We start from the raw sequence: 16140 nt of genomic DNA, 5'->3' as shown, positions 1-16140 counted from the left end.
TTGGTGAAGTTAGAAATGATACATCTAAATTAAAAGAAAGAATGCAAAATATGGATAAAAGACATGAGGTCTTCCAACAACAGATGCTAAAACATGAACAAAAAATTCAAGATTTGGAAGACAGGTTAGATCAGGACCATAGACAAATGGAGGACTTGACTGAAAAACTAGTTCAAGCTAATAAGGAATTAGAAAATACGGTAATCCAACTAGAGAGTGAGAAAGCCAATCACTTCCTCAGATTCCAAAACTTAAGGGAGGATAAAAGTGAGGATTTACCAGATATCATGGCAGACATTCTGTCAAAGGCGCTGGGCACTGAAAAAGATATGATGTTAAATGAACTGGATGAAGTATACAGAATCAATACCAACTATGCCAGATGCCACAATCTCCCCAAGGAAGTTCATATTAAATTAGTTAAAAAATCAGTTAGGGATGAAATACTCCATAGAGCTCGTGAAGATCCCATAGAATATAAAGGGAGACAGTTGGTTATCTTAAAGCAAGTTCTGAAACATGTTAGAGACCTGCGTAAGCCATATACCTTTCTATCTGCCAAACTGACTAGGCATAACATAAATTTTAGATGGCTATTCCAGAGGGAATACTGGTGACTTGGCAGGATAAAAAAATAAAAATAGACTCGATTGACAAGGCAGAAGAATTCTTTGAAAAAAACCTTTGCTAACGAACATGCAGCTGAAGCCAAAAATCATAGTGAAATAAGGAACCCTCTTCCAATTACAGAACAGCTAGTGGACCAGACCCCAAATAGAACAGAAGAGGTATTGGCTCTAATTAAAAAAATCTAACGATAAAGATGGCTACGCAGACATACCAAAAGATATCAGAAGTACTAGGGCAACTAAACCCAAATACAGATAAATGAAACTTGGCACAATGAACAACCAATTGGGACTTTGAAACTACTTTGGGGCTTTGATTACACATATTTATGAGTAAAATTTAACTCCAGGTGCATCCTTTTGGAACCTGAGTTAGATTTTTGTTTTGGGATTCATCCCTTTGGTATATTTGCTGTGTTTTTTAAAAAAAATATTCTCATATATAATTTTTATTAACAGAAGGTTTTTTAACACAAATAAAAACACTATAATTTTTAAGTTAAAGATAATTGAAGAAAAGTAATAGAAAAGTTAAAAAAGTCCTTAATGCCTTCAAATATGGCTGAGAAAAAGATTTATCTGAAATCCTAGACTGCTACTGATTGGTTAGATTAGCAGCCTACTGTTGAACGGTTTCCCATGCCTACTGGTTATTAGCTGAGAAATATCTCCAATCTCTTGATGTTAATTGTACTATGAGAAAAGACTAAAACCTATGAATGCTACATTTGAATAGTTTGGACTGGTGCCATAAGGCCATTGCTTCTTATTTCTTGTGTGATTGTTTCCTGACAAACAGAAAACTCCAAAGAATTGACAAAGTAAAAATTGCACATACACAAACCCAAGTTTTGGGCACACTATGTCGATGACACATTCACCATCATCAAACAACAGGATAAAACCAAGTTTATGGGAATCCTCAATTCTGTATACGCATATATCCAATTTACAATGGAGGAGGAGGCCGATAGCAAACTGGCCTTCCTGGATGTGCAAATCAGCTTAACCAGATGGGAGGATTGACACAGAGGTGTACCAAAAGACCACCAGCACAGATTGCATATTGCACAATGAAAGCAATCACTCTAATGCACACAAAGTCAGCTGCATTCGGATATTATTTGGCAGGATAGATACCCACTGCAGCACATGGACAGGCAAAGAAAAAGAGCATGCACGCCTTTACCAAATCTGCATGCTCAATGGCTACTCGATGGATTTTATCCAACAATGTATCACACCCAGGGCCCGGCAGCCCATTGAGGGCGAAAGTGGAACATTAACGTGGAAGGAGCTCCCATACATACAAGGGGTGTCTGAAACTGCTGCACGCATTCTTGCACCACATGGGGTTAAATTGGTGCACAAACCCGACCAAACGCTAAGGAATGTCCATGTGCCGCCTCTATGTTGTTTGAGGCAGGCAGGATTCACTTGAGTACCATATGTTGGGGATCAAGGGAAAGGGAAGGTCTTGCCTTCTCCTTCTGCTCAAGATCCTCATGGACAATTTGTGGGCCACTGTGTGACACAGAATGCTGGACTCGATGGGCTTTGGCCTGATTCAGCATGGCTCTTCTTATGTTCTTAAGAGAGTAATGCGCCTGAAAGAATTTCTACTGAAGAAGGATACTTCCTCAATAATCTACCGTATTCACTGCAGCAATTATGTAGGTTATTATATAGGAGAAACAGCAAAACGACTAAAAACTAGGGTGGAGAGAAGGGGGGAGAGAGAGAGGGGGAGAGAGAGAGAGAGAGAGAGAGAGAGAGTCACTTCCTTACAGCAGGTTTGTAGTGTTCACCCTATGAGATCATGCTATGGTTTTAAAGAATCGCTTCATGCTGCCATGGAAATGCCTTTCCTTGTTGATAGCCATCAGCATTTCCTGAAACTTGATTCATTCCATTGAGAGACTAAGGCAAATGTTTTCCCTTTTAGTACCTTAATGAAATTTAATGAAAAATTTCCTGGTAAATTGATGTGCAGGTGAACCTGACTTTTCCTTCCCTGTGATACAGGCACAAAGTCCATTGAAGCCACCCTCATTCCCTTTTAACTATTCTGAATAAACAGCTTTTAGGGACTGTCATAGCTAGTGAAAAATACCTTTCTTTTCCGGATATTATTATGTTGCTAGTCTATTCATACTGCATTGTTACTGAAGCTCTGGAAATAGATTAAAGAGTTTTTTTAAAAACAAATTTCATCCCCATTCCAAATGTTCATATTTTATGTTAATTATTACATGCATAAATGAAAACTGTAGAAATACAGTTCTGAGTCAGAAAGTATTAAAAATCCAAAGTTAATTTGCAGTGTATGTAAAACATTGAAAAACTGGACTAAAATTACTGAAATGTTGATGTTTTAAAAGATATCATGGTTTAGTTACTATGCTTAAATCAAATAATCTCTTCCATCTCCTTTTCCCCCTACATGGGGGAAATTAAAAGCCAGAGGTATATATATAATTCTTAGAAATGAAACAATCCAAAAATAGGAACAGCTGGTTATAATTATCTCTCCATTTACTTGCCAGAGCCTCTCAGAGCATTGTTGAATGCCTTTTATGCTTTTCTTTACAGAGGGTACAATACATTTAATGCTATTATTTATTGAATGCTGCAAAGGCTGAAAAGAGACTGAATTGAAACGGTACCTATTTTTCTGCATGCTTAAATGCATGTGTGTATGTGTGTGCTCAGGAATGGGGTTGTGAATCCTGTGAAATGTATCTTCCCTTATTCGTTGAGACAGTCGACCTCAAGTGGGAGTATCTTCCCTTACTCCTTTTCCACTACAAGTGGGAGTATCAGACAATACTGATGACCTCTATAATCAAATCTGATTGACTAAACAATTATATGACCTTGCCCCACTGACTACGTTATTCCTGACGGCCTTGACGTGTCTCCTGAGAGAATGGCCTCCCTTACATTATAATTGTATAACACGAATTGCCAAAGCGTGTAACATAATGGAGTACAGCAGCAATTGAAAGGCAATGAGTTTTGTGGAAGTCATAGAGAACCTGAATATATGAACACTTTGGGCTACTTGGAACTCTTCCTTCAAAACAATTTCAATCATAAACCTAATCCCACCCGGGCCTCTTTGACTTTAGTTCTAATCAACTTTTGTAAAAATAAGAAAAATTTAGATTGTTAACAGCTTTACTTTCATTTACTGGCTGAGTTCTACATCTTAGCAGCATTCCAGATATGTCTAGGTCAGGCGTGTCAAACTCGTAGCCCATGTGCCAGAGGCGTTACCTAGTGGCCTTGCCCTCACCCAGTTTAGCAAAGGGGGAAAATAGCCTGATATGTGATGCTGCCGTGAAAGCACGAGTTTGATACCCCTGCTCTAGGTCATTCTTTCAATCCAATCAATACTCATCATGCTACTTTTTGTCATCAAAATGCTTTCTATGAGCCCTGGCAAAGAAGGACTCCTCAGCCACCTTCTTAAAAGTGAAAATTAAGCATGGATAATTGAAGTGGTACTTTCAGAGCATTCCTTCCCTAACATATTTGCTTAACATTTTTTTAAAACCAGGTAAAGGAAGTCGACGCACCAAGTAACACTTCTATGATGATTTTTAACACTTCTGTACCACTGCATCAATACCTTATTCAGAATCTATCAGCCATGAAGGATTACAACATCAGTGTTTCTTGTATGAATGAAGTAGGATGGTCAAGTCTCAGCCCTTGGATTATGGCCTGTACAACTGAAGGAGGTAAGAATTATCAACAAGGCAGCATGATGATAGTGGGCAGAGAAATGAAGGATCATTCCACAGGATATTTGCAGTAGGTCAGCTAAAATCTCTGATGCTCTATGGTTTAACAATAAGCCCCTTTTTTCCTTCAATCTGGTACTGAAATAAAGGTAGGGGCAAACAAAAATAAATGTGGTATGAAATGAGAGAGATGCATATTCCAATTTGTACAAGCAAATCCCTGGACTGATTGAATGTTCAGAGGTACTTTGTTCTATAGAGCAGTATTCTCCTTCCTATCCACAATTTTACATTTGATTACAATTAGTGGCTCATACCAGTGAGATTACTGGCAATAAGCAATGAGCCTCTCCCATTCCCATTCCTCTGCCATTTTGTTAATATATGACTATTGCAACGCTCTCTACATGGGGCTACCTTTGAAAAGTGTTCGGAAACTTCAGATTGTGCAGAATGCGGCCGCAAGAGCAGTCACGGGCTTCCCTAGGTACGCCCATGTTTCATCAACCCTCCGCAGCTTGCACTGGCTGCTGATCAGTTTCCAGTCACAATTCAAAGTGTTGGTTATGACCTATAAAGCCCTACATGGCACTGAACCAGACTACCTCCGGGACCGCCTTCTGCTGCACGAATCCCAGCGACCAATTAGGTCCCACAGAATTGGCCTCATCCAGGTCCCATCGACTAAGCAATGCTATCTGGCAGGACCCAGGGGAAGAGCCTTCTCTGTGGCGGCCCCAGCCCTCTGGAATCAACTCCCCCTGAAGATTAGGACTGCCCCCACCCTTCTTGCCTTTTGTAAGCTCTTGAAAACCCACCTATGTCACCAGGCATGGGGAAATTGGTATATCCCTCAGCTATTATGATTTATGTATGGTTTATGTGGGTTGTATGAGTGTTTTTTATTATAAGGATTTTAAATACTGTTTTTAATATTGGATTTGTACTCTGTATATTGCTTGTTGTGAGCCGCTTCGAGTCTTCGGAGAGGGGCAGCATACAAATCTAATTAATAATAATAACAACTATCTGCACACTATGTGCATATTATGCAAGTAACATATACAGTATAACACTTAAAAAAAATTTCTTAGGTAATTTACTAGTCACTAACCAGACTAAATTAATAGGGAAAGCATATAAATATATGATTGCTCATAAAAATATAGATTTGACCTTAAAGGATAACATGATAAGTTGGTGCAAAAATATTGGTAAAGAAATTGATATACATACATGGGAAAATGTTTGGACTTTAAATTGGAAAATGACAAAATCAGTTTCCCTAAAAGGAAATCAAATTAAAATGTTCTACAGGTGGCACCTCCCATCAAATAGAATAGCAAAAATGTTCCCAAAGATTTCCCCATTATGTTGGAAATGTAAGAAGGAAATAGGGTCCTATTACCATCATTGGTGGATGTGTAGTAAAGTTAAGCTTTACTGGAAAATGATAGAAAGAATAATAAAAGAAATAGTAAAACAGGAGATAGAAATAACCCTGGAATTTTATTTACGGGGTATAACTAATCAGAAATATAAGAAAGAAATTTTACACTTAGTTATTCATATTTTGACCGTGGCCAGGATAATATACGCGCAAAATTGGAAAGGGGAAAATATCCCCAAAGAAGAGGAAGTTATTAAGAAAATATTAGATTGCGCTGAAATGGATATGATGACAAGACGGTTAAAAGATCAAGAAGAAACAGAATTTTATGAGATATGGAACAAAGTGTATATATGGATAAACAAGAAGAAATATTAAAAGTAAAAAATAAATAAATAAATAAATAAATAAATAAGAGAATTGTATTAGCAGAGATATAATTTAAGAGTTATGTTAGAATTAGCAGGGATTTGATTTAAGAGTTATGTTAGAATTAGTCTATGTATGAAGATTTATTACAAAAAGTTAAACAAATTTCTTCTTTTCATTTAAAGTAATAAGTTGATTTTAAGTATTTTTTGAATGTATTCTTTTTTCTGTATTGAAATTTTACTTCTAGAATAAGCGGGGAAGATACAACCCCATTTCTATGTTAAATGTATGTTTGTCAGTTTTGTCTATTTTAAGAAAACTAATAAAATTTATTCAAAATAAAATAAAAAAAACTTTCTAAAATGAAAAGCACTAACAAAACTATGGACTCAGCAAGATAATGACCTATAAGTAATTATTTTGTCATTTACTTGCTTTTCTTTTTGAATGATACATACTCCATTCCCCCAGATCTCTAGTACAAATTGTTCTTAATGAAAACATGTATTATGATTCCACTATTATTCATAGAACTATAATTTAGGGTAGGATTGAACATATAGAAAGGGATGTAAGAAAATACCTTATTTGTAAAAGGCAGCTTGCTAAAATTTGAATTCCTGTCTATCCCAACAAGGGTGTCATTCCCCTCCCTTGGTCTAGAGCAGTGTTTCCCAAAGTGTGGCACGCGTACCCCCAGGGGTACAGGAAGAGTTCGGTGGGGGCATGCGGTGCACCGGAGTTTGGTAGGGATAGTTCTGAAATACATCTTGCCTTTACCAACTTCATATTTATGTGAAGTTGCTTTTTCAGCATTTGTAGACATTAAGTCGACAAAAAGGAACAGACTATTGGATGTGGAACCGCATCTCAGATTAAAATTAACAACCAGGGAACCAAATTATGACGATCTGTCATCTCAGCATGATCAATTTCATCCTTCTCATTGATCCAAATAAATATTATTTATAATATAACTTTTATTTATATTTTATTATGAATAATTTTATTTTTCATTTATTATTATTTTGTGTACCAAAAAAAGAAAAAAGAAAAATATTTTGATTGTTATTAAAATACATCCATTTCTTTTGACGAGGGGTACTAAGCGTTACAAAAATTATAGAAGGGGGTATACATATGTCAAAAGTTTGGGAAACACTGGTCTAGAGAATCAAGCCAGTAAATATTGTTTTTATTTCTGTTTGCTTGTTTTTTTCTGTTTCCACCCAAAAGATTAATTCGTTTTTGTTTGTGCTTTTTTGGGATCTGTATTCTGTTCTTAAGCTCCATCTGCTCCCCCTTTGAATGTCACAATCTCTATAAATGACTCCAGTTCTTCAGTAATAATCAAGTGGATTAAGCCTCCTGCTTCACAGATGAATGGAAAACTTCAGAGCTACAGGATCTCTTATGTATGGCAAGCATCAGAACGATCTGTACGTATGAATTAATATTGATTAGTTAGTTAGCACTGGCTATCCCAAAGAAAGGATTTTTTTTTTAATGGACAACCACCAGCCTTTTAGGTGGCACAAGAAATATCATGTTATGAATACAAGCTGTTTTATCAAGAACCAGACTATATCCATCTAATTATGCCTTCTATCCTGTCATTAGCTACAGCTTATCAAAACCTCAACCAAAATTTTTTCCCCTTCCCCTGCACTTGATCTTAGCCAAAAATCCAAGAAGCAATTAGCTGTGGATCACTTTACTTGAGCTTTCTTAGTTTTTGTGTCTTGTGCTGTATGACAGGAGTGTCAAGCTCAAAGCCTGTGGGCCGGATGGAGCCTGGGGGGGGGGGTGCTTAAGAACCGGCCCACAGGAGGGCCATCCTGGAAACAGCAAAGCACCAGTTCATGGTGACTCTGCCATCGAAAATGGAGCTCAGGAGGGCTGATGTGATCCCTGACCCTCCACAACGGCCTTCTGCACATTTTTGGCCACAACTGCCTTCTGCAACTCTTTGTCAGCAAAAATGGGGCCTGTTTTTGCTATCAGAGAGCTGCAGAAGGCCATGGCAGCTGAAAATTTGGCTGGGGGGGGGCTGTGCGCGGCCCTCCCAAGCTCCGTTTTCACTGGCAGAGGACTAGCAAAACAAACTAAAAGCAAAACAAAAGTATAAATGTTTACTCTTTTGCATTTGAGCATGCAAGAAGGGACAGGAAAGGAGAAAGGGAAGGAGGAAAGACAATGTGGGGAAGATAGGAAGAGAGCAAGGAAGGAAAAATAAGGAAAGGGGAAGGGAGTAGAAATGAGAAGGAAGAGGGAGGGAGGGAGGGAGGGAGGGAGGGAGGGAGGGAGGAAGGAAGGAAAATTATAATCAATGAGGGAGGTTTTGAGGGAAGTCCTAGCTTAGCACTTGGCCACCATAGGTGCCCCTGACGCAAGTGATGCCGAGCTAGCTATGCCCACCTTGGCCACCCCTATCCCAGCCACACTCACTCCACCACCACCACCACGAAGAACACAACCCTGAGGTGACTCTCAATGAAATCGAGTTTCACACCCCAGTGATATATTAAAGGAAGTGATGAATCAGAAAGTGTGTCAAGAAAATAAGCTGTCCATTTTCTCTCTTCCTGGTTACCTCCTTTTTGATCCTCTGGGACCCTCTTTCCACACAGAGCAAGATACCTTGAAAAGAACAGATAGCTCTTGCATAGGGTAATCAGACTTCCTACAAAAGGACACGTCATCTTTTTTGTTCTCTTATCTCTGTCCAGCAGCCATGGCCTTAACATAAAACATTGTGCAGCTTCTTGACTATCTCTTCCTGAGCAGTTTTTCTCCTTGGTGTAATGCTTCCCTAAGAAAGTCCTAATTGCAAGTTAAGAAGCTCAGCTCTTTGACCTAATTAAAAATTACTCCCTGAGTTACAATGGCAATTGGAACTAGAATTGCTGTCCGTTAAGGAATGTGGTTGTAGAACACAGCACTGTGACTGCATTCTTTAACAATAGCAATCCCAACAGTCCTGGTGGCCATGATAACCCCGGGACACCTGGATCATTAAGCAGGAAGTTCCAGGTGAAGAACATGGGGAGGGTACAGAGGTGTCACAGGCAGGTGCTAGAAAGTGCAGGCAGCCCAGTGGAGTCCACAGGTGGGTCAGGAAGAGCTAGTGGGAGGTGGGGGATGCTGGGAAGCATGAGATGGCTGACTAGAAGCTCATAGTCTATAGCTTTCCTCTTGGGAGAAAATGTCCAGGAGTGATTACAGAAGTGACTTGAAAATTTCCCTCCCAGCTTTCCCGTTGACTTGCTTGTGGCAGGTAAGATTGCAAATGACCATCAGATCAGTAACGGGTTCCTACTGGTACGCTTGATGACATTGCACCGGTAGTAAAAATTGAGTTGTGCATGCAGCTCCAAGTGTCTGGCGGGTGGACGTAAGCCCGCGTGAGATTTGCCTTCGGCGCATGCACAGGAAGCCAAATTTCATGCGAGAACGCTCTCCTGTGCGAGAATTCACTGGGGTTTTTTCACGTAGCAAAAATATCCAAAATCGGGCAAAATATCACACGCGAGCACATTTCTTGCACAGGATTTGCCTTCCTGTGCATGCGCAGAAGCCAAATCTCATGCGGGCACCCACCCACCGCCCACCCGGAGCTGTGCGCGCAACCACACCAGTAGCACTGGCGACAAAGAACCTTTGCCTGAATCAGATGGCCAGATCATAGTCATGTTACCATGCGGATACTGCAATAGTTGCAATTTTGTGGATCAGTCATAATTCCCCATCATAATTTTGAATGATTACTGAACAAGTAACCTGAGGACTATCTATAATTGTTTAGTACCATTCAGGAGGCTTGTCTGCTGCCACAAATTGGCAAGATCTTAATTTATTACATGCTGAAGGGGTTTTGCCTATTAATTACTGTAGCAGATTCTCTCAATTGAAAAAATTGGTCTTATTGATGGTAGAAAAAGTAATTTCATATACATGCGGGCCTAAGTCCTTTTTTAAAAAAGTTCTTTGAATTTATTTATTTACTCATTTATTTATTGGATTTGTATGCCGCCCCTCTCCGTGGACTTGGGGCGGCTCACAGCAAATATAGAAAACATAGTAATACAATTGATCCAATTAATACAATTTAAAAACTTAAAAATCCTAAAACACTTTAAAACATTCAATTATCATTCACTCAATAGATCAATTAGATTGGGCATACAAGTTCTCTCTACCTGGTTTGTGGACTATTTTCTGAAAACAAATTCCTTACCCATACAGGTAGTTCTTGATTTACAACCACAATTGAGACTGGTACTTCCATCGCTAAGCAATGTAATCATTAAATGAAATATCACAATGCCATGCCCAATTCTACAATTTTTTTTTTGCTATGGTCATTAAGCCAATCACCATAGTCCAGCTTTCCTTATCGGCCGTGCTTGTCATAACCTGCCTGGAAAGATTACAAATGGTGATATATAACCTGAGAAACTGCAACCATCATAAATATATGCTGGTTGTCCAGTTCCCAAATCGCTATCGCATGATCATAGGGAATGCTGTGATGGTCATAAGTGCGAGGACTAGTCATAAGTCACTTTTTCTGTGCTATACAGCTTTAAATTGTCACTAAATGAATAATCGTAAGTCAAGGACTGCGGGTATATCTTAGCCATCATAAAGGATATCATCAGAGCCGTGGTGGCACAGTGGTTAGAGTGCAATCAACTTCAGTTGACTGCTAGCTGCAGTTCGGCGGTTCAAATCTCACCAGGTTCAAGGTTCACTCAGCCTTCCATCCTTCCCAGGTCGGTAAAATGAGGACCCAGATTGTTGGGAGCAGTATGCTGATTCTGTAAACCACTTAGAGAGGGTTGTAAAGCACTAAGAAGTGGTATAAAAGTCTAAGTGCTTTAGTGCTGTTGCTATCGTGAATGATAGCTAACCTCTCTCATTTTATTTAGGTTTTATAGGAAATTGTTTAGTATTACAGTAATCACATTCAGATTAGTGCTGACCTCTCCTTTATAAACAGAAACGAATCCCTTTGACATTGTAATTGCAGTCACAAGACTGAGATTACAGTGTTATATTGCACCTAAGATTCATCATGGCCTACTGCACCTCTTTATAGTTATTGTAGGAAAATTATGCAACAATGAATTTCTTCTTTTAGTAGCTTGGCTGGCCTTTTGTGTTCCAGCTGTGGCTTCCAAATTATCTTCAAAATTGGCCCCATGTATATCATAATGCAACAATCCTGAAACAGGATAAGATGTAAGTCACTGTTCACTTTCAGACGTGTTTTGGCATTGTGCTTTTCAAATATTATTAAGCCAGTTGAAGATGTTGCATAGCTGGGGATCTTCCTCCAAAACTCTTCATCTCTGAGTGTAACCACCCTCAGCATTGTGCAAAATGTGTTATACAACAGAGAAACAACAGCTACGCTATAGAAATGAGATTTTCTGGGTAAGTAGGGGGTAGTGGTGGAAGATGACACTGTTTCCATTTCTCTGCCCCAGATGACTTTATTTATCTTACTTTTCTAAAGTGTAGCACAGAAAATATTGTACATTGTACATTCATCACTGTGGTATGAATATCTGCTCAGAAACTATCACACTGAGCTATTTAAATATGGTACATTTTTCCATAAAAAGATGATTTATGTTTGTTTTCTATAAAACTTTAATTTTCTGTTCCCCTTTTAAGTAGCTCATTTTTAAGGATTTAGAAACCACAGCACAAAGATACTGAAATCAGCACAGTAATGTTACGGTCTTCTGACTAGTACAGAGTAGAGACGCTAACTCAGCAACTTATATTACAGATAGTAAGCTAAAGGTTACTTCCTGATCCTCAGAAAAAGATATAAATCTGTGTGTCTAGCTTTCCCAATAAAATATGCAGTGCCAAAACATGTTCATATATGGATTCATCTTTTAATACAGTTCACCCCCAAATCCTGATCAAAGGTTAGACATTGACTGGGGATCTAATTGACTGGGCTGGCAACTGAAACTTCTTCAGTTAATGGGATTCAGTTAGAAGCATCCAATGCACAGAATCCAATGTAAAAAAAAACCATGAAAACAAACATGTTGTTGTTGTAACACTCATTTTGTCCTTTGCCTCTCCCTTGACCCCTTATGCGGACACTTCTGTGCTCAGACTGATCTCCAGCGTAATAAAGTTATCTCTGTTCTTTGTTTTCCATCCTTATGTAAGAAGGTTAAGTCAGTGTAAGTGAAATATTTGTAAGTTTGCCATTCCAAAGGTTTAGTTGTCATTCAAGAAGAGGAAAAATGTATTAGGCAGGAAAACCTTTTAGATGAGATGGAGATGTATGCATTGTACATTTGTATATGTACTGCTAACCTTTAAATTGTTAAGAGATTGGACATAATAGAACGACAGAGATTGGAAGAGACTTTGGAGGTCTTCTAGTCCAACCCCTCCCTCAACAAGGAAACCCTATGCTATTTCAGATAAATGGTTGTCCAATCTTTTCTTTAAAAAACTCCAATTTTGCAGCACCCACAACTTTTGGAGGCAAATTGTTCCACTGATTAATTGTTCTAACTCTCAGGAAATTTCTCCTTAGGTCTTGGTTGGTTCTCTCCTTGATTAGTTTCCATCATTGCTGCTTGTCCTGCCTTCAGGGGCTTTGGAGAATAGGTTGAAAGTGTCTTCTTTGTGTCAGCCCCTTTGATATTGGAACACTGCTATCACATTGCTCCCTGGTTCTTTTTTTCATTAAACTAGGCATACCCAATTCCTGTAACCATTCTTGTATGTTTTAGCCTCCGATCCGTTATTGTCCAGTCCCCTACTGTCATGCCAAATGTTTCACTTGTTCAGTTGTCTTCTCATGTTCTAAAAACAATACAGTGATCCCTCACCATTTATGGCTTCGGTGCAACGCGGGTTTCTGTGAGAGGCTTGTGCGCATGCGCAGTCGGGCTTGCAGAGCCGAGGGGGAAGCGGAAGGCTCACCATCCTCTGCCTCGGCACGTCAGAATGAAGCAGAGAATGGGGGGTAGGCCTTGGCGGTCAGGATTCTAGGGCTGCCCAGGGATCGGGAGGCTGTGGCGGAGCCAAGGGGGAAACGGAAGGCTCACCACCCTCTGCCTTGGTGGCTTTCCTGCTCTGGACAGGACGAGGGGAAGCAAGGCAGGCATCTCCTTTCTTCCCCTCCGGATCTCCGAGCACTTTCAAGGAGGCGGCTGCGGCGGCCAAGGTCATCGATACAATATGGCTTCGCTGTTTAACATTTCTCATCTGATCTCTGTCTTTAGAAGACCCCTTAATATTTCAAAAAAGCCTTGTGTCCCTACTTCGTGGTTTTTCGTTTATTGCGGGTGGTCCTAGAACCTATTCCCCCCCCACGATAAACAAGGGATCACTGTATTGTGTTTGTATTTGAATTAAGCCTTTTCAGAACTAATATTAATTAATCCCAATTAATGCTAAACCAAATCCGTCTCCTTATAAGAGAGTCTATACATTAACTAAATAAATAATATAATTTATTTAGTTTTATTTCTGCATGATATGTGACTCTAACCATTCTAAATTATTATATCTGACTCCTTAGGTACAAAGTCCATCATGACTTGTTCGTAAGCTGTGGTTTAAATGATGGACGATGATCTGTGTGGTGATTTTGATGATCACAATACACCCACTTATCAGAAGGCAAACTGGTGAAGTTGCCCCCTATTGTCTTAGCGGCTTAGCCGGTCAGGAGCCTCTTCTACGCAAGTTGGCTATACACAAGTTAATTTGGAACATGAGCTTCAAGTCTAGCACCTCTTTACTGTGATTTAAATCAGCTCAACCCTTCTTAGCCTTCAATGTGAAACTGGGGAAAAAAGCTGCTACTTTAAGGAGTCAGTACTTAGGACTGTTAAAGTAGTAGCACTTTCTTTCAGATAACCGTTGTGAAAGAAACCACGTGAGTTCTGAAACACTTCCTTCAAATAATTTTTAAAGCGTACACAATTCTTTCAGTTTCCCATTGTCTTCTAAATATATACAGATACAGTTCCAAACAGAGTTCTGAGCTGCAACCACTGTTTCTTAGAAAGAAACCAATCCCAAAGAAATTACATAATTTACAGTGGGTTACAGTGATGTGTAAAATCTTCATGTCCATTCTAAATTTAAAATAATAGAGTTACCCGGGGTCATTTTAGGGGGAGATGGGCAGCATAAAATGTTTAACAAATAAAATAGATAAAAATTATAACAAATTCTTGGTAAAAATGATCTATAGTGGATGATACTTTATTTTGCATTCTTACAAAGAGATATATCCTATTGAATATAGCAGAACTTAATTTTGAATAAACATTCAACATAAAAAATATTTTATCACTGTATCTTATGAAATGAATCTGAATGCAGTGATTTAAATTGACATAGCCTACTTATTCCCATTTTGTCATATTTTTTCCTGATAAACCCAGCCTGTCCTTTTAAAAAAAACTTATACTCCTTTTTGAAATATCTTTGATAACTTACGTTATGTCTGGTAAGCCTTATGACCATTGCTGACCAGGCTGTTAAGGATCTATTCAAAGATAAGGGATGAGATATGGATGAAGAGATTGTTTGGTACATTTTACGAGATGGTTGTTAAAGTTGTTAAAATGATTGAGACTTGTGATAAAGAGGAAGTCACAACATACCTCACTCCTTCCCCCTCCTATTTCCCCCACAATTTCCCCAACTCTAATTGGGAGCTGAGGTGGCCTGAGACTCACCCAAGGTCACCCAGCCAGCTTTCATGCCTAATTTTGCACTGGAGCTCACAGTCTCCTGGTTTTTAGCCTAGAAGCTTAAACATTAGACCAAACTGTCCTTTTAATTTGTGTGTGTGTGTGTTTTCGTAGATTTTCACAGATACAGGTATGAAAGTCTTGGGTTTCTTCCCGTGTAAGTTTCAGAGATTCCTGGTAATGTTTCGACGAGGCTGGTCAGGCTGGTGCTTTTAGCCTTGTGCTATGCCCCCCCCCCCAAACATAAAGGGAACACTTAAACAACACTCCAAGTAAATCAAACTTCTGTGAAATAAACTGCTCACTTAGAAAGCAACACTGATTGACAATCAATTTCACATGCTGTTGTGCACATTCAACTTTGTACAGAACAAAGTATTCAATGAGAATATTTCATTCATTAAGATCTAGGATGTGATATATATATACATACACACATACACACACACACACACACATACACACATACACACATACACACATACATACATACATACAGTGAAGGGCTACCAAAATTTTTACTACCATACTGTGGGCGTGGCTTATGCAGGCTGCCCCGCCTTTTCTTTCAACCTCTTTCTGTGCAAATTGGGTGCTCTGGGGTGGAGCTCCATTTTCACTACTCCACTGCATTTCCCCCCCCCCCCATCCGGGCAGCAGTCTACCCCTGTATACATACACAGAGAGAGAGAGAGGTATTTCTGACAAATTCATTTTCTCAGAGTTTCAACCTTAGTCATTTTTTCTTAGTTCCTATTTACAGAGAATTTTTATACTGGCTTAAACAGTACCAGCTCTAGCCCTCAACCATGTTATCATACTAAACTAGTCTGTCAGCTGCTTTATGAGTCACAGAAAATGTGGAGGGTGGGGACTAAGTGACAATTTACTAGGAGGTGGTGCCTACAAGTATTGTTTCGTCCTCCCCCCCCCCCAGTTCTTCAGCTGATTCATAGGCTCTACAGGAAATTTACAGGAATAGAAGTCTATTTCAAGTTGGGTGTGCTAATGCTATCAGCTGGAACCAACATCCAGTTGGCAGGATGATGCCTAAGTTTCCATTATTTTTCTGTTTGATGCTACTATGACTGCAAGTAGATGAAATCTCCAAATACTAATTTCATCACAAATGTCATTCCATCAGGGTGATATTTAAGACAGACGAAAGATATAACTTAAATGGTTCTTTGATTGCATTGAAATCACAAATTTAGTAGATAGTACTTGTTGAAATAATATTTTCATTG

General features: G+C 39.1%; 1 protein-coding gene across 2 annotated transcripts in view; it reads left to right on the top strand.

The window, feature by feature from the left end:
* MERTK (MER proto-oncogene, tyrosine kinase) overlaps positions 1-16140 on the top strand; it is a 138341-nt gene that overhangs the window by 41193 nt on the left and 81008 nt on the right. For both annotated transcript variants that reach the window (XM_070734622.1, XM_070734621.1), the window contains exons 7-8: positions 4192-4375; positions 7428-7579. In XM_070734622.1, coding sequence (XP_070590723.1) covers positions 4192-4375; positions 7428-7579 — 336 coding nt within the window. The remainder of the gene's footprint in view (positions 1-4191; positions 4376-7427; positions 7580-16140) is intronic.

Source organism: Erythrolamprus reginae, chromosome 1 (assembly GCF_031021105.1).
Source record: "Erythrolamprus reginae isolate rEryReg1 chromosome 1, rEryReg1.hap1, whole genome shotgun sequence".
NCBI classification, from domain to species: domain Eukaryota; kingdom Metazoa; phylum Chordata; class Lepidosauria; order Squamata; family Dipsadidae; genus Erythrolamprus; species Erythrolamprus reginae.
This window is presented reverse-complemented; position numbering and strand designations above follow the sequence as displayed.